Consider the following 19,379-nt stretch of genomic DNA (forward strand, 5'->3'; position numbering starts at 1 on the left):
TCTTCTATTAGAGCTGATGTACTTGTGTGCAGGCAAAATCCAGATTTGAATTTAGCACCTAATTGTTTTATTTTCCTTATTAAAACAACTTCTGGATCATTTTTTCCTTTCAAGACCCACTTTTTGTTTCCCATTTTCTAGACTGCCCTATTACTAGCTCATAAAAAGAGTTAGAAACTGAAGGGAAGTTTCCTGAGCAAGAAGGAATTTTTTCCCTTTTGGTTTTTTTTTTCTTTCTTCCCCCTATGTCTTGGCCTGGAGCCAACCTGTCTTTCAACAAGAAGAGAGCCATTCCAAGTTGAAATTTATAGAGCAGAGACCAGGTTCAAGGGCTGAAGCCCGCCAACAGCTCCAGTCTCTTTGTTACTGATTAATTCTGCAAGCGGTTCAGCTGGTTTGCTCACTTCTGCCCGCTCTTCACAGCACCGAAGCGCTTCCGAGCCGGCTGCTGCTGCTTCACCCTCCCCTGCTTTTCAGCAGGGCTTTATCCCCTCATTGTTTAGTATCCCCCTCAAATACATTTTAACCCCATGCAGTTCAAGCTGTATTGAATTGACTTCATGGCAAAAATTGCAAAATATATCCTTCCCCTTTTTCGTCCACTTCTTTCCCTCTTTTTTTTTTTTTTTTTTTTTTTTTTTTTTTTTTCATCCTACAGCTGATTTTAAATGTCTGGAGCTTCCCATTTCACTTCAGCTCATATTAATGATTGCTTCTTGGCATCGGTTGGAACCCAAGTTCCCAGGTTTTAATTAGTTTACTCAAATGCACACAGCGGAGCAAAATAGTTTCTTTCAGCTTTACCTGCAAAGGATGTTTCCTGTCTCGGCGAGGGGGTTTTCCTCGTGGAGGGGTTTGAAAGGCAGAAGTTTTCAAGTGGTCTCAATATGGGGCCCCACAAGGGTGAGTGTGGGAGGTGAAGGGGAGAAAGAGCAGAAAGAGAAAAAGAGAGAGGAAAAAAAACCAAACAAAAAACTAAACCAAAATAGATTTCGGGAAAGTACCTTGAAATGAGGATGGTCCCAATCCTGCAACAAATTGGATGTCAAAGCACAACCTTATTGACGTCAATGGGGGTTTTGCCATTGGCTTCGGCGCGGGCCGGATTCCGTCCGTAGCCTGCCCCAAGCTGTAGGAGCGCCAGCGGCCCTCTGCAGTCAGCGGCATTACTGATGTGCAGAAAGTTAAGCCTGTCTGTAAGCGTTGGCAGGATTAAGATCTGTGCTGGTATTTTCAGACCAAGTGAAATGCACGTGGGAGTTTTTAAAGAATAAAGTGCATGGGAGTTTTAAAAAAGGGAGAATATAGCCGAGCCTGCCATTCTTAAGTGCCTTGGGGTAAAACCTGGGTTGCTATTAAAAATATCGGAGGACTAATGTGTTACTAATTGTGACACAATTAACTTCTTAAAAGTATTTGATTGTGAGTCCCAAGAAAATAAAAAGGTGGAGATGAACAGCTAGAAATTCAGGCCTGTGTTTCAGTTAAAACATTTATTTTCTATTAACTAGAAATAAAAGCAAGCCTAGAGGTTCACTTTACCATGCGTCTTGGTTACTTTGTTCCTAGAAGTCTACTTTTTAGTGAGTTATTTAAAGAATTAAAAAAACAAAAACAAGGAAAAGAAGCTCAAACCCAGTAGCTGTCTGAGACCCCTGTATGTGGCTTTACCACACAGCTCTTAAATTCTTGTTTAAACATTTCTCGAGAGCTGTTTCTCAGGAAGTAAAAATGTGTGCTGTTTGTCTCCAGCAGATTAAAAGTTTACCTTTAATGTGACAGCTTCTCAAATCTAGTGTCGGAAACATGCCTCTATTTTATGGTATTATGAAACAGGTCTGGAGCAGAAACAACATATTTAAGTAAGAGAGAATGAGATAGAATTTGTGGGTTTCTTTCTTTAATGGTGTATAACCAGAAACCTTTTCTCTGTCTGTCTCTGAAACTTTTGTTCATACAAGTGGCCAGCACATGTAAACCACACTTTGAAATTTAACAGTTAACCTTAAAAAATATTAAGTTCAGCAAAACAGTTTTTGTTGGTTTTTTTTTTTTTTTTTTTTTTTTTTTTTTAATCTCTCTTTTTTTAACAGACAGCTCTTTGTAATGATCTGGCAGAGGCATGTAAAGTTGGTTGTTTTTTTTTTTATCCAAAACATTCGTAATTTCAGCAGTAGATAACTGGAGCACACCCGAGCTCTGAGAAGGCTCTTTCACATCTGCCTCTGCCTGTGTGCCGATTCCCTGGGGTCCCATTTATAACAATCTAACAAGATAGAATCTGCCTTTGAGTATCAGTAAATATGGCTAAAGATCACAAAACTGTACTCATAATTGTTCAAGACTAAAAGGCAGAATATAGTGTTTGATTAATGTTTATGGTACAGGGCCTTTTTGCAAGAAGGAAGTTAAAACAGTAAGCCCCAAAACTCCCTAACCCCCCCCTGAGCCCCCACTCTGGCTCCCAGACTCTGCTGAAGGATGTTATCCTCATTGTGCCAAGTTCATCATTTAAGATGATGCACGTTATTTTTGATTTTGAAGCTGATGAAGATTCCCGATTGGAGCTGATTCTCCAAAGGTCTGCACAAGATGGTTTTCTGTTAGCACCGCTAGTATGCAGGAGCAAAAGACATCTTTTCTGGCCACCAGAAGCACCCATCCCTTCAGGGGGTTTTTGACAATACATTGTCTAGGACTGGCTACAGCCTTACCACTTCTGCTCTGCGGGTAAGGAGAAGTACCCTCAGTCCTCAGTTCTCCCTATCTGACAATTAACATTCATTAGAAATAATTCGGCAAGGGTTGATCGTGGATGCACTGGTGGTTGGAGACCCCTAGCAAAGGCACCTGCTTGTTTTGGAAGGACTGATGAGCTGGATTGATGAAGTCTGTGGGCTGGGGCCTTGAGGCTGCTTGAGCAAGGTTTTTTTTTTTTCCCAGCAGCCGGCAGCTTGCAACTGCGGTGGGGCAATTCACTGGTTGTCCTCACTGCCTCTGCGGGAAGCTTGGGAACTGCTATTGTTTTCACTTTTGGGAGACTTCCCTGCTATCTGGAAAGGTTTACTTTGAAAGATAGTGAGTGGAGAATACAATACAGATGGATCTGTTTCTCTTTCATTAACTCTTTTAAGATGCTTGTTTAAATGAGTTTGCTTTTCAAATGGTAAATGTCAGTGTTTCAAGTACCAATGCTAACGAAAAATAATTTAAAAAATAGATCTTTGAAAATTCTCAGGCCAGGACTTCGTTAAAATTCTGGTCTGGAAATGGCAGAGATTGCTCTGGAAATGCACAAAGAGATGATGTGGGGAAGAGTCAGTGCTAGCTTGCATTCAGGGCTGGTCAGAGGCTGCTGCCAGAGCAGGTCCTGGAAGGAGTCAGTGTTGGGGCTGGGTGCTGGCCAGGGTGCCTGGGGAATGTGCTGAGAGAGTGGTTGTGACTTCTGCAGTGAAAGCTCTATGAGCTGGGGAATGGGATAAGGGTACAAAGACAAAACCTGGAAGGGCAGATGCGTTTATGCTCCAGTGGAGTTTGTTTCTCACTGGGGAAGCTGTGGCCTTGAGGGCAAGACAGTAACTTGAGGGTGTGCAGAGAGCTGTGCTAGCAGAAATACCACCCTGCTGTGCCATGGGACAACCCTGACACTTCTACGATCACACTTAAATACTTCTGTTTCCCGCCCTCCTGTCCCTATGCTTCTCCCAGCCCTGGCTGTGTGATGACAGTGCAGAGCAGAGCCTAAACCCTGTCCCCTGTAATCCTTCTGTAGGACAGGTTGGCGTGGTTTGATGGGTGAAGCACAGGGACAATCAGCCCTTTCTCCCACCCTGCAGCCCCAGCTTTGTTCCTGAGAGGGGAGCAAGTCCAGGAATTTTTAGTGCTGTTGGTTTTAACTCTCCCGTCTCTTTGCCAGCACCAGATTTAAGACGCCCACAGGAGATATGCACTCTCATTTCTCAGATGAAGCAGAAAAGATGTGAATGGGTTTATTTTCCAAAGTGCCCAGCTGCATCCGGCAGGGACTTGGGGCAGCTTGCAGTGCTCAGCACCCATCTGGATGAGGTCACAGGTGCTGCCGTCCAAAATTCCAGCGGGGAGCAGAGAAGGGCAGCTGGGCTGTGGCTAGGAGAGCTGCCCTCTGGTTCACTGCTCACAGCTCTACCCATTTGTGTATGCATGGGTATTTTTGAACAAGCCCTAATCCTTTTGAGCCTCTGTGCTGTTAGCATGCACCCCCCATCCCCAAACTCCTTGGCAAAGAGTTTGGATTAAACAAAAATGAAATCCCAGGCCAGGCACCGGGGAAGGCAGTGGTGTCTCCCATCCTCTCTCACAGCCTGCACTGGTTGGTGAGGATGGGAGGCTTCACGCTGCTTCCTGGAGCTTCAATAGCATTGCCACTGTGAGCACAGTGCCAGGAGATGGTCTCTCCCTCACAAATGAAGGATCTAAGAAAATTTCACTTGTGAACATGTGATAGGGTCCTTCCCCGTGTGGGTAGCATGAACCCCAGAGCTGGGTGGCTCAGGTGAGACCTTGTCTGAGTTTGACTGGGTCAGGACACGGCTTGCTGCACCCTCACCTCCACTCTGGGTCTTGGTTCCAAGAGGAGCTGGGACTCCTCTGTGCTGTATCCCTGCAACTGGGTGCTGAGGAAGAGGAGGAGGCAGAGGGGAAAGTGGGGGGTGGGGGGGAAGAGGAAAAGAGAAAAGATTTGTTACAAAATCATGCGACACCCACGTAAATATCGTTTGTATGAATTGGGTCCTTCATCTTTTGTTAGCAGCAGCTTGTTAATTAACAGAAGATTAGTGCTGCTTTCTTCTGACACATGAATATATTTTGGGCTAGAAAATACTTGTACTCCATAAAACTGTGTGACTGAACAATTCAGAAAGTACCAGTGGAGCGCCGTAATGGATTCCCTTTTCATCCCCTCCCCCCTTCTTCCTTCTCCTCCTCCTGCTCTAAATGCAAGCAGATTTCTGCAGTCTAGTGCAGGAGAGACATGTTAAACACGGCTAAATAAATCATGTTTACTCTTGGCGTTCTTGGTAGTGAAAAATCTGTTGGCTGTTTTTACTTCCTTATTTCTCAGCATTTGCTTCCTACCTGTTTTTGAGCCTGTGCCCAGAAATAGTAGTTTTGTCAAACGAGTGGATTATGCCAACCAGCAGTTCCCTCTGCCAAGGAAGCTGCTGGATCGCAAAACCCAGTGACTTCTTTCTTAGAGTGACACTGAGATTCCCACTCTTCCTCCCCCCACTCCCCATTAGAATATATAATAAAAGTATTAAAATTTGGAGAAAGAGAAAATGTAACCAGATCCTGGCAGTTAAAAGCTGAATTTCTGTTCCAGAAGCCCTTTATAAAGCTGTTTGTGGAGGTGAAAGTGCTGGTGATAGTAATAATAGGAACCAGATATTTTTACTTTCCCATTATCATTCCATGTCCCATTCCCCCCCCGCAAATGGGAGTGGGTTTCTTTCAAAGTTTTCTGTGGGTGGTGGTTTTTTTTTGTGTTTTTTTTTTTTTTTTTTTTTTTTTTTTTTTTTTTTTTTTTTTTTTTTTTTTCCTGCTATTGCAGGCAGAGGGGGAACTCTGGTTTTTGGGTTGAATTCTACTCCTGACCCTGCATTGTTGGATGGGCCTATAAACCTCCTGCTTGAGTGAGGGGTTGAGCTTCCTTTGCTAGATGGGGTAAATGCAAATGTGACAAAGCAATGCACAGTGCATGTATATATCTATATCTACATCTATATCTATCCACCTATATAAAACAAATATATATAGTGTGTCACATTTGCTGTTGTCAGCAGACTTGTGTCAAGTGGAGGGGAGTGTAGCTCAAAAGATAAATAACTCCATCTTCACAGAATCCTGGGTATTAAGTGCTCCTCTTTGACCCCAGGTGGCAACTTTTTAGCCTGGACCCATCTTCCTCACTGCTGTTATCCCAGATGTCAGTGATCCCAGATGTGACTGCAACATGGATTATGAGCCTGGTGGACTCTCCCTGTTTAGTTTTAAAATTAGAGAAAGGATCCTTTTTCCCATCAGAGCTTTGCATGTATTTACTCTTTGATCACATTGGAAGGGCCTTATCCTGTCTCCAGAGAAGCTTTAGTTCTGCTTTCAGTGGTAACAGGGATCTGGCCCATGCTGAATATTAGCATTTTAATGGCTTACTTAAAACCCCATTGCTGGTACACCCACAGGGCTCCCGGCAAGAGAAGAGTCCAGCTCTGGGGTTTTGCAAAGCGATGTTGCAGGCTGCAATGTCTGGTGAAAGAGAGGAGCAGGGATGGCCCAATTGTCATAGATTATTAGAATTGTCAATAATAACATGTCTACAGAAGCCAAATTAATTCTTTCTTCCACTTAGTACTAAGTCCAAGAAATGCCAGATCAGTTTCAGAACAGGGGAGAAAATAAACAGAATCAAAGTTTGTATGTTATGATCCCTCTGAATTTCTGTTGGGAATACTCTGTGATAGAAATGATATTTCCATAGAGGCACTGGCTGCCAGTTTGCTTAATTACATTAAATAGTGGTATAAACCTCTGCAGAACATAAACCTCTGTTACAGCCAGTCATTAGAATATTGAATCATAAGGAATAATGATACCAGTGCTAACGGGTTACAACAATCTTTATTGTATTAGCGATTGAAGTGTTATTTAAAAAATAAGGTTTGTTGTAGCGGTTTAGGTGTGCATGCATATTTTCTCTGATCACCTATTAAGAGACTGAAGACTAGATTTGAATTTATTACAGGCAAATAAAGGGCTTGCTTCGAGGAAGAACTACTAGATTGCTGCTTATGATTTTACAATTTGATTCCACTTGTCCTTAAGGAAGGTTCATAATGCTTACTATGGAAATACCATTTACATCTAAAAAATTAGGGTTAAAAGGATGACTTTGTTGAAACTAATTACAGGCTGGCTCATTTTTTTAGTTGGTGACATTTTAGAGATTTTGCTTATAATGCAGGAGGTTATAGAAAGATTTGGTTAGGCTGTGACATAAAGCAATAAGCTGTCATTTCAGTATATTGACATTTTTATCAGAAACAAAACAAAAGTCTACTCAGCTTTATTTTATTGGAGTGAAAGATGTGAATTTAATATTGCTTCTTCATCCTAACTGAGGATTTTTGAAGGAATTTTCTTGACTCAACTTCGTTGTACAGTATGTCTTTTTTATAATTTCTTCTTCTTTTTTTTTTTTTTTTTTTTAATACACTCTCCTAGGTAAGTGTATTCAGTTTCTGTCTCAAGCAGACTTAATAATAAAAAGACTTTTTGTGTCTTATGCTTTTATGTTATGGAGAAAGATGCTATTTCATACAAAAAATGGGTAAATTGAGAGCTACGGGGAAATCTGGTTCTGAAAATACATAACTCAGAAAAAGATTTTTTATGTAGAATGGGTCTTAGTTCTTAGTTTTGTGTCACAGTGAAAGGATTACAGGGTTCTTATTATACTGCACTTGTGTTTTACCTCTCCTGGTGCTGGGTTCAGTTATCCTGTATAATTAGTGCTTGTGACTGGCCAAATTCTGTTTGGATCCAAGTCTTTGGGTAAAACTTCATTGTTCTGCTTAGCAGAGGGATTGGGCACAAATTTCCAGCATGCTTCCTTGTGCAAATGAAACACTGGTTAACGATTTCCTTTTTTTGGCTTACGTTGTAGTCTGAACTAAGTTCCTGGTTGCTGGTTTATTTATCTGCTTTCTTTCATTATTTAAAAGCTAGCTAATTTTCTAGCCTCTTTTCCATTCAGAGAGCATTATTCGCTTAGTTGTGCTGGTGTCCAGCGAATTGAAGACTGAATCTTTAGATCCTCAGTGTTCTTCTCATTTGGTGGATTGTTTTACTATCACCAGATGATTGCTCTGCTCATTTAATTTGAGAGATTCAGTTATCAGACTTGGGTCTACTCGTACACACATAGCTGGAGAAGATTTCCCCTGTGAGATCCAAAACTCAACGGGAACCCTCATTTTAAAAATCCCTGCTTCTCCCTCCCTCCCCAGTCCCTCTCTCTGTTTTGCTTTTTCAAGTTTGCTTGGTGTCAGTGAATTGCTCTTCTAAGTGTGAAAGTGCTCCATGCGCAAGGAAAAATTTGAAAATCGTAAATGTGCCTGTTAATGTCCCTCCCTTCCTCCACTTAATTTAAAGTTATATTACTTTAGTATGGGGTATGCATTCAAACTAGGCAGGTAGACTATTTTTTACATTGAAATTCAGCACTTACAAAGTGTCTGCGCTTACATTGCTTTTGGCAAGGTGTGAGCCAAAAAACCAGAAGCTGTGATTCTCCCCCAAAGCTAATTGTTTCTGTATATTAAGTTTGTCCATCTGTGCTGTGCATGGCCATGGCATCACCTGATGGTTCTCCTTTGCATTTCCAGCAGTGAAGCAGTTAACAGTGCTGCCGCTTAATATATTGCTGTTACAGAGCCTTCTTAGTTTCCAGGACATTTAACTAAATCAGGTGGATATCATTAGCCGATTTTCACAGATGGGGAGACTGAGGCACAGAGGGGCAGAGTGACTTCATCTGCTTCTTTTTCCCAAAGTTCCCTCCCATTCCAGGAATTGATTTTGCTGCCAAGCAGCTGAAGAGCTGCTAAAGCCTCATTTTGCCTAATTCCACCAAGGTTTTTTAAAATTATTATTATTTTTTTTTTTTTTTTATTGTGAGAGATAGGGACAAAAGTTAGGGAAAAAGATTAAAACTACTGGTAGAAGGCAAACTTCAGAGTGAGGCAGAGATACTTACGCAAGCAGCAGATCCTGCTGTTCTCTTTTCCAGAGGCCATATTCACCCTGAGGATACATGTTTGCAATGCAGCATCTGCCAGTGTGTGAGTGGGACTCAGCTCTGCATGGCCAAGGCAGAGAAGTCCTCGGGGTTTAATGACTTCTGCTTATCTGTGGCTCTTCCCTGATGTCTTCAATTCCTTCATTTTAACCTCTTGACCATCCTCTTGTGGTCAAGCCCCCTGATTATTTGTAGTGGCGTTTCTTGCTCTATCTGAATATATAAATACATATATATATGATTTTGCCCTTTGGAAGCAGCTCTTTCCATCCCCTGAGTTCCTTTATTAATTTCAGGACCTGTTAAATTGCTACAGTTGTCTGTTGGGGTAGTTGTATGTTTCAATTACATCAGAAATATTTGCTAGTAGATAGAAATATTCATGATATAATCAGGTCTAAAATTTTTAGTACCCACAAGGAATTTTACAACCATTGAAAACTCCCCAGGACTTAATTACAAGAGTTGGGGAAAAAATTTGGAACATGATGAACTGTTTATTGTCTACCCTTTATGCCTTTTGGGAAAAACAAAAACAACAAACCAGCAAACCCTCCACAAATCAGGGTGATTATTATTATTTGTTAGTTTATTGTGGTAGCTTCTGGACATTGCAGCTCGGATCAGGCCACCCTTGTGTTAGACACTCGACATCCCCAGAGTGAGAGCTGGGCTCCGTGGTCAGTGGGAAGGGGAAAGCTGAGCTCCAGGAGAGAATGTGCCATAGCCTGTGTGGCTCATGCCCTGGGGTGTCCACCCCAGCCTTCCTCCCAGCCCAGTGGTCAGCAAGACCACCTTCCCAAGATGAGGAAACTCCCTGGTTTCCTGTGCTATATTTTTAGCACGTCTATTGATATGCCATATTTACTCATACCTTATGACAGCTTTAGGCCAAATCCTGCCCCGTTTTCCCTTGCTCTTGCACCCAGTTGCTCTCATCACAAAGGGATATGGTCCTCCTGGGGCAAAGGCTTGCGTTGGTGGGGAGGGTACATGGCACAGCAGGGGGAGGTGATGAATGCAGTCTTGGGGTAGGCGAGAGTCCTTTTCCTTGTTTGTTTAATTGGGGTGAGCTAAAATATTTCAGTTTTTCTCTTTTCATGTTCATAGCTCAGGCAAGGGGTGAGGAACAAGTTTAGGTGAGCATTGGATGGGAGGAGAGTACAGGTGGTCCTGCAGGAGCCCCTGTGGAGACCTGGCTCAGAGGGATGCTGCCGTGTGGCACCTGGATGCCCGTGGGGACCACTCACCCTGGCCTCTGAGTGGGGCCAGTGACAATCCCCACCCCTGTTTTCTAAAATAGGGGGTTTGGCACTGCAAAAACAAGCATAGTCCTACAGGCATAGTGTGGGCTACTTCTGTGAATTTGCATGGTCTCAAGGTAAGTAAAATTCTTCCCAGCCTGTGCTCGGTGTCCAATCCTCCAAAATGTCATACGCAAATATGTGGATGACATAACGTGGATTTTTACACAGTGAGAGGAATTGCATGCTCTTTAGATATATTGAGATATTTATTAACCACACGGGGTGTTCCAAACTCAGTTTATTTAACTTTGTAAAGTACTTCCAGATCTTTGCAAGGAAGGCACTAGAGAAATGAAAAGATTATTATTATTGTTATTATTGTTGTTGTTATTATTACAGCATCTAACTACTGACAGGCAACCACAGCTGCATGCTCAATTCAAACCACTTAAATTTAGGGGCTGATTTTTACAATATGGACTCTTAATGCTTTTCTCCATTGACTCCATATGCAGAAATGTGTGTTCACCTGCCCTGCAGAAGTAACATTATTCTCCAGAAGTATGTAAATGGAGTACTTTTAAAGAAAGAATGAAAATATGGAGTAAATACTAAGCACATTTGTATGATAGAATTTAATGGCCATTTAAGAAGGGTTTCAAAGCAACCAACTGTAGGAGCTGGTAGTTGTTCCTCTGTCATTAAAAAAGAAAATGTACTGATTAAAACAAAGCCAAGGAATCTTGTAGACAAAGGGTAACATTTTTGGTGTTCAGGGGTCTGACACGAGCTACAAACAGCTCAGGAAATGGAGATCTGAGTTTCACAGTCAAGCGTTTTAATCAGTACGGTTGTGCACAGCCACTGCCGCGTGTGAGTTATGTAATATCGCACTTCACCCGCCCACACGCACCCAGAGACAACAGACATCTTCGAAAGGTCTTGGCATTATTCAGAGCAAAGACTCCCAGCAATACCCCGGCATGGTGTTTAACCTTATCTTTACTTACATTTAGGCATTTTTTTTTTTTTTTTCCTCTCTTTCCTTTCCTTTTTTTTTTTAATCCCATCCTTTTCAGTGGTACATTAATAGTGAATATATTTGTATTTCCAAAACTGGAGCAGATAGAGGGGGAGAAATCTCATTAGCTACATAATGTGTTTTCATGACAACTTTGAAGGTTCTGACCATGGCCATTTTCTGCATTTTGTAGCATTGTCCTCATGCTGTTACTGTAATTATTTTTATTTTAAGTATAGTTGAAATTTTACATTCTGAAGACACCAGTTAATTATTAAATGATACCTAGCCTATGCTTTCTTTAGATTTTTAAATAAAAAATAATTAACCAGAGTTTTTAAAGGTCTGCAGAAAAGGCAAACAGGCCTGTGAAACCCCAGGATCTAATAACAAAAAGGTGAGTTGGTTTTCCAGTGCCCTAAGAGTTTGAAGATATCCTTACTCTGGCTTTTGAGTAACAGAAAGAGCTCAACCACAATTCATTCTGGTATAATGTAGCCCTGAAGTTAACTGTTTTTCAACGAAAGACAAAAAAAAAAAAAAAAAAAAAAAAAAAAAAAAAAAAAAAAAAAAATTAGCTGTCCGCTAATTAGATGTATTTTAACTGCAAAGTCATTTTAACAGCTAATATTGTTACTGTGCGCTTCAGTGTGAATCCTTAGTGAACCTATTAAACTGTGAGATCCTGAACTTATCAGACATTTTATAAGGTGACTGAATTTCTGCATCCTTGTTCAAAAATCTGTGGGGAGTGGAGGATCTTTCTGGCTCAGACATGGAAAACTCATTTTTTACCAACTGATTACCAGGGTGGGCAGCTGAGACCTCCTTGCATCCTCCTTTTCACTTCTTTTTCCTTGCTTTCTTTTCCCTGGCAATAATATTTCTTCCTTCTGTTGCACTCCCTCCTCTCCCAGACAGCAGTCAAGCCCTGCAGTGTGCCCTTTATCCAAGGAAAAGGATTTAACAGCAGGAACTGGTCTTGGTGATTTCAGGATACTTTTGACTCCTGCCTGTTGTATACAACAAGTTGGCGATTCTCAGTAGCCAGGAGGCTCTCAGCATCAGGCAGGGTCCTGCTTTTGAAAAGCAATAGCCCACAGCAGACGGTGGACTTAGCCATCATTTTCCTATTGGTTTCTCACCCAGGATTCTTACTTCGTAATTGCTGGGTTGTGTTTCTCAGGGTTTGGATATTTCCCCCCGGTCTTATTGCATCGGTTGATTTTTTTCTTCTTTGCACTCTAAAACAAAGTGACTGATACAATATCCAAACTGATGAAAAAGGTGATTTTCCTCCCCTTTATTTGCTCAGATTTGAATTAGGTTATCTGCCTATCTTGTTTATGAAATTTTGTGCTGTCTTTTCTGCACAGACTGTGACTCCCAAATCTTCCACAGCTCCATTTCCATATTCCTGCGTGCTTGTTCTTTGTTAATCACTTGGCAAGCGCTTATTTGAATATTAAAAATTTCTTTAATCATCAAAGGCAGGAGCACAGCTTCATGAATATTCATATTTTTTCCCTCCTCAGACTGGATTCTAGTTCATTACCCTGCAGTAAAGCCAAACAGTCATCAATCGCGCTCATTACAGCCGCTGGCGTTTTGATTGGCTGCCTGCTGCTGGTAGCCCGCGTCCCCCATCCTCCCGCTCTCCTCCATGAGCTGTCGTGTACCTGCCAACAACAACAACAAAAAAATATATATCAACAACACAAGAGTAAAATTTCTCCGGTTGAAAAACAACTTTGCAAACTTGTCAAGCAGTCCTCATCACTTTTTTTTTTTTTTTTTTTTGGTTTTACACCAAAAATAAAAAAAAAAAAAAAAAAAAAATTAGAAGGGAGAAACTTGAGCTTTAGAAATGAATATTTGTCAAGAGAGTTGACGTAAGTTTCATTTGCATAATGACTTTGTACTTCTGCATTAATAAAATTTGCATATGAAGCCATGTTAATTACTCCTGATCATGCTTTTTGCATTCATGCATAGTAATTTTCTCCGACTTGTGAGAATTAATGTCTTGGCATGGGGGGAGGAAGGGGGGGAGTTGGGGTGCTGTCAAATTTCTGTGCCAGTGCCCCTCACTCACACTCTTTCTCCTCCTTGCTCACCATGTTGCCGTTCTTGATCTATGACTCATTTATGCATTATCATACAAAATTCTTGGGAGAAAGAAATGTATCAATTCAAAGGGAATCCTTGTCTGCCAAAATGAAAAAAATCCCTGAGCAAAATGCTACAAGTAATCTCTTCCCTGCTCTCCTTCTCTACCTGGTGCAACTTTCGCATTTCCAGCTTGAGCAAAGTTTTAGTCTAAGCATCCCAATCAGTGAGGGGGGAGCTGCTCCCAATCCGCCGTGTGTGTGCTGGGGGGAGAGGTGAAGGCTGGTGTGCAGGTGAGTCTGGCTGAGTGCTGGGCTCTGGGTGTGAGCGCATACAGTTGTGTGTCTGCCCACACCAGGGAGTCGTTCTGCCTTTCCTGGGGGGCACTGTGAGTATCTGCCCCTCTCAGGGTGTGTGGGCATTGCTCTGCTGGTTGCTGTTGGCAGTGTTTGAGCTTGTGTGTATTTGGAAGTGTGTCTCTGTGTGTGCTTGTGTGTGTTTGCTTCCCAACCCTGTTGGCGTCTGCAAAAAGAGACATGGCGGAGAGACAATGCTATCAGGTGGGAACAGTCCACAGGAGAGGGTGTGATACACATAAGGCAACTTGTTTTAGAAAAAGCTTGGAAAAAAATCTGTTGGAGAGATTAGTGGATAGATTTGTCTATCGTTTTTGGAAACATGCTGCAATGGTTCATGTAAAACCCCTCTCAAAACATCTGCAGTATTTTCCCTGAGCATGATGGGCACAGGGCAGGGATGATGCTTCAGCCTGCACTCCAAATTTGTAGCTGTACACTGTTGGAACAGATGTTTTCCTTTTTATTGAAAGAGAGTTTTTTAATAATGGAGCTGAGCTTTATTCTCTAACCAGCTATTGATAAGATTTTCTATCCCCAGACAGGCACAGAGAAACATGTAGAAAAACTTGGTTCGTGCCCTGTTAAGCAGCTCACATGTCTGCCTGTGCTCCTGGCAGTCTGCCTGTACACAGATACACAGCCAGGCACCCACCCAGCCGAGCACACAGCCCCCCTGGGACGTGCTAGCTACGTGTGGCCGCAGCTACATGTGACATGAGATGTAAAGCCAGGTCTCCTAATTTAAGATTGCTTCCCCTGGTCTAAGCCATGATGAGGTGGGATATTTTGAATGCTGCTTTGGCTTCTTTGTATTTTGCTCAGGGACTTTTCTGCAGATGTGCCAGAGGAGCGTGGTGTTTTACATACACCGTATCATGTGGCCAGTCGTGCCTAGGCTCTGGGAGAGGGGCAACAAAAGGATGCAATTTATGCCTTGATTGTGGCTTTTGTCAGGTTCATCTAGGCTTTTCCATTTTCCATCTGGGGTCATGTCCAATTTACCTTATTTTCTTCTTTGCAAAATTAAAGATAGCAGAGAGAGAGAAAAAATTACTCTTAGTGGTGCATTGGAGTCAACATTGCCTGTAAGCTACTGCTGTGTACAGGTTCTGAGGATATGCTGAGCTTGTTTAAAGCACGAGAACAAAATCTTCCTTTACCATCAGCAATGCAGATGTTTTATTTACTTGGTGACAATCCCTGTGTGTGTTTCACACTCATGCTATGGGCAAAACTCTCGCTTGAATCCGTGCAGAATGAATGCAGAATATATAATTGAGATCTGCAGTGCAGGTGAGTGATTTCCCAGTGCTGACCCAAGAGGAAAATCGAGCCTCATGCATTGTGTCAGGGATGTCCGAGTGACACAGTGCTGCATGTGTGTGCCTGCTCTCCCCATCCAGATGGGATATTTGCCTCTAAGATTGCACTGAAGTTCTTGAGGTTTGCTTTCCCTTTAGTGCTGATTGTGGCTGTGTCCTTTGTGCAGTTAGGGGTTTGCAGGTGTGTTTTCTCTTTGAAACCTCTGTGCAATGTGATGTGGTCGATAGAATATAGAATTCTAGAGACCAGCTCCACTCCCTTGCCTTTTGCTGTGTCGGCTGAGCAAAAAACTCTCGGCACCACCTTAAGATTCTATCTATCATCTATCTATCTATCTATCTATCTATCTATCTAGCTAGCTAGCTAGCTATCCATCTATCTAATCCATCTGTCTCTTTATCTCTCTTTTTATCTTTGTTCATTTTGTCTGTCACCTGTAACAGTTAAGTTGAAGAGCCTCCATCTTCGTTTTCAGCTTTAAATAGAACCCTTATGGAATAAAAATCACACATAGGATCCCACAGAGAGGAGCTGAAGAGATGAAATGGGAATATGTTCCTAGCAAATACAAGCTGAGTATTTTTGAACACAAATGTTATTTTTTCTATAGCTATGAAGAGGTATCATGTACCTAATGGTGGACTCCTCCTTTTCTCCCTGCCTTTTCTTGAGGCCACTGGATATGATTTCCATCTTCATGATTTTCCACTTGATTTGATTCTGTAGGACTGTCCTGATTATTAACAAAGAAGTAAACCTTAAAGTGGTAGCAAAGAGGAGGAGGAATCACCTGATTTGACTTTCCTTGCAGGGGCAGACTTAACTCTCCTGGTCTGGCAACTGCCTGATATTCGTCCCTTAGTGCTCTTTGGAATGCTGGTGGTAATCCCTGATCATCTGCCAGAGTCACTCTTGGTCCACTCTTCTCCTTCACCAATCTTTTCTTTTGTGATACTAGGTTTGCAATTTTTAGATTTCCTCAAATTTACATCAAATCATAGAATCACAGAATGATTTGGGTTGGAACAGTTGCCCCTACCATGGTCAGGGACACCTCAAAGACCATCCAGCCTGGTCTTGAGCACAGTTCTCTGGGCAACTTGTTCCAGTCTCTCACCACCCTCACAGTAAAGAATTTATTTCTAAAACCTAATATACATCTGCCTCTGTCAGTTTAATTCCACTGTCTCTTGTCCTACCATCACATATCCTGCAACAAATCCCTTACCGGCTCCCTTGTCAGCCCCCTTCAGGTACTGGAAGGCTGCTATAAGGTTTCCCCAGAGCCTCTCTTTTCCAGGGTGAGGACAAAAGAAAGAACTTCTGAGTGACAGTGACAGTTTCAGTTCCATCCATTCACTGGCATCTGGTTCATACAGTTCTCCTGGTAAAATTGTTAGGTACCTTTTTAAAACAGATTGCTGTTTTGCCTTGAGTGGCACTGTTGGGAGGCTCTTACAGGATCCCTCTGACCAGATGGTAAGAAACCTCCAGTTTTAGACCTTTATTCCCTTTCCACACTAGAGATGTGCTGAGTAAGATCTGGGAGGTCCTTCCTTGATGAGAGCTTTTTACATCTTCTTGCACACCTCAGGGCTGTGCAAAATGCATTAAATTCATTGTCATGGATGTGTGGGACACACCAGGGCTAGAGAGGAGGCCATTACTCTCAGGGTAGTGTTGTGTGCCACCCACGGACCTCCACATTAAAGCCGCATGCAGTACAGTCAGATGATGAATTTGATGGGCTTCATATAGTTTCTCTCTGTGGTTATCTCCCTCAAAGCCCATAGTAAGGCATCATGATATATAGAGGGCCAAGCGATTGCAAGGCCCGTGCCCTTAGTCATGGTGAGACCACAGACGCATCTCAGTGTAACTTGAGTTGTAGCTGCCATGTGGTTCCCCATTTCAAGCTCATGAACTTCCATGCAAGGACAAGTGCCCAGGCAGCTCAACACAGCCTAGTAATTTTTATTATGAGTATAAGATACAATTGTTAAGTCATTGGAGAAAATCTGTATTATTCTTTCCTTATTCCATGAAAAAAGCAGACATCATTCATATCTGTTGCAGTGGCAGTAGAGTAGTGCCTACACACATAGAATCCATGTCCATCAGTTTCTGCATGCACGGCACACCATCTTGCCAGAAATGCAATGTAGGTATGACCTGGATAGCAGTTATCATACCTGCTTTTATAGTACTTCCAGAGAGATCAAAGAGTTACAAAAGTCAAACAGCAGAGCTCCCAAAACAAAAAAAAGTCCTTCCTTGTCCCACAAGCCACAGAGATGGCTTCTATTTAAAACCAGTCCTCACAAAGCAGCACAAATTTTATCCTCAATGCTTGAAGCTCAAGTATTTACTCAGGGAATTTAGACTCTTCACTTGTGGTTTTGGCAAAAGCTTCACACAAATGTTTTGCACTGGTGGTCTCTTAGCCATTTAAGATAAACGCCAAAATCAAATGCAGTCCTTGCAGGCTGGAGCGCTGGATGCTGTGCCAAGGATGAAGTATCCCCATTTGCCTCACATGTGTAGCTGTCAGATCAGCATGCAGGCCTGGTTTCCAAACAGGGACTCTCAAGGAGGAGAGACTCCCTTGGAAAATGTTGCATGTTTAGGGTCAGAAGGAGCATGGATGAATATTATTCCTTGCTGCCACAGTGTAGGTTCCTTTGGGAAATATTTTTTCTAGAGTTGGAGGGAACACAGATAAATATTTCTGCTTGCTGCCATGGTGTTTGCATCTGTCCTCAAGGTGCAAACTCATGCAGAGCCAGAGATGCCACCATTTAGAAAGAAAGCATTTGCCAGAAGGTACCCCACAATTAGCACACATATTTCCTGATCTAAATACGGGGGAAACTGTGGTTTCTGATCTACCACTGTGCGGTAACTGTTGGCAAATGCCAACTTTTTAATGGCGACTACTCCACCACATATCTTCATTTAGAAATTGGCCTTGATTAGTAGCTACCCTTTAGTTAATGACTAAGTGGCAGGAATAGTTTGAAATGGAGGGGTTGGGATTCCCAACGGATGGAAAGTGGTACTGTTCACTCAGCTTCCCCTTAAACTCTGCTCATTTGTGCCAGCCAAAAATGTGACTCCTACATAGATTCTGTATGTGCATGTCTATATTTGTGCAGGTGTATGTCGATATTTAAGACTTGTATCTTAGTTTTTCAAAGCCACAGAGTTCGGTTTGGACTAGTGCCAGGAGGAGCAAGCATTTCCAGTGGAGCAGGAAAAACCTCTTAAATACAGCTTTTAAAAGGCAGATTATTCCTAAAGGGGTTAAAAATAAATAATAAGGTTGGAGGTTACAATATAATCTTTTAGCTACCAGGAAAAAGGTTGTTCCCTTCCTTGCAGGCTCAGTAGGGAATCAGCCTGCCTAATCGGGGCATGCAAAATGCACTACTGGCTGCAGCTCAAGCGGGAAGGCAGCACATGGCCGCCAAGGCTTCCTTCTGGGAGCTCGGCTCCTGGCACCTCACTGAAGCTATTTGAGCTCTAAGTCACCACACTTTGTCCAGGCTGGTGCGTGGAGCCCGCTTCAGCAGTGGCTCGGCAGAAAGCCTGCCCAGTTTTGTGTCAGCTCAGTGCATTAACACAGCCATAAAACAATTATCCCCCTTTTGATTTGGTCCCCGAGCAAGTGCTGGTGGCGATGTCCGCTGCCTCTGGCTCTGCTCCGTGCCAGGGCTGGCCATCCCCCACCTTCACCTCCTCCATGCCCACACAGGCCCTCAGCCTGGGTTTGCAGGTCCTCCAGGTCTCTTCTTGTTCTTCCCCCACCCAGTGTGAGCCCGCCAGCCTCAGCCGGACCCAGAGAGGGGTTCAGACCAAGCGTGTTGTGCGTTAGGCAGCCAGCCCCCACTTCGCTTGTTTGATGCCTCCTCTGTCCCTTCAAACTTAGATCCAACTGACAGTTTTTTCTATTGTTTTTTCTCCAGGGCCGTCCAGGCCTGCAAACCTGCCGGGGGCTCCCATAGCTGCCTCCTCCCACCCTCACACATCCGTGATCACGTCACCTCTCCGCGCACTGGCCTCCCTCCCGCCCTGCCTTAGCCTGCCCTGCTGTGGTGCACGTGCAGTCTCAGTTGGCGGGACTCAGACTGAGATTCAGACTGAGACGTCAGGCACATTTGGATGTCATTGTCAGTTGTCAGGTAATAGAAATACTTTTTTTTTGTTGCTATCTGAAGGTCAGTAGTGCTGCCAAGTGATGTCGTCTTTGCTGTGGGAGAGGTGCCTTTGCTGGGTCGCATGGGGAAGGCAGAGAAAATGCCCTAAACACCCCCCCCACCACCACCACTTCCCTTCTTCCTTCCCTCTCCGCCCTGAAAGAGGATGGGGAGTGGGAAAGGACATGCGACTCCCTCCATTTCCTCATCCCTCCCCTCCTGCCTGCCCACCCTCAGTTGTCACCTGCGGCCGCTGCCGGGCCGTTTGTGCCATGTTGTGAACAAATG

The 19,379-nt window shown here is 43.0% G+C and overlaps 1 protein-coding gene across 4 annotated transcripts in view; it reads left to right on the forward strand.

Annotated features, from left to right (window-relative positions):
• The window catches only part of BCL11B (BCL11 transcription factor B), a 91,777-nt gene that overhangs the window by 23,443 nt on the left and 48,955 nt on the right, over window positions 1-19,379 (forward strand). For 2 of the 4 annotated variants that reach the window (XM_040067639.1, XM_040067641.1), the window contains exon 3: window positions 18,861-19,076. The exons of the other annotated variants lie outside the window; for them this stretch is intronic. In XM_040067639.1, the coding sequence (XP_039923573.1) occupies window positions 18,861-19,076 (216 nt within the window). The remainder of the gene's footprint in view (window positions 1-18,860; window positions 19,077-19,379) is intronic. 4 annotated transcript variants of the gene reach the window in all.

This window comes from Hirundo rustica, chromosome 6, assembly GCF_015227805.2.
Source record: "Hirundo rustica isolate bHirRus1 chromosome 6, bHirRus1.pri.v3, whole genome shotgun sequence".
NCBI lineage: Eukaryota > Metazoa > Chordata > Aves > Passeriformes > Hirundinidae > Hirundo > Hirundo rustica.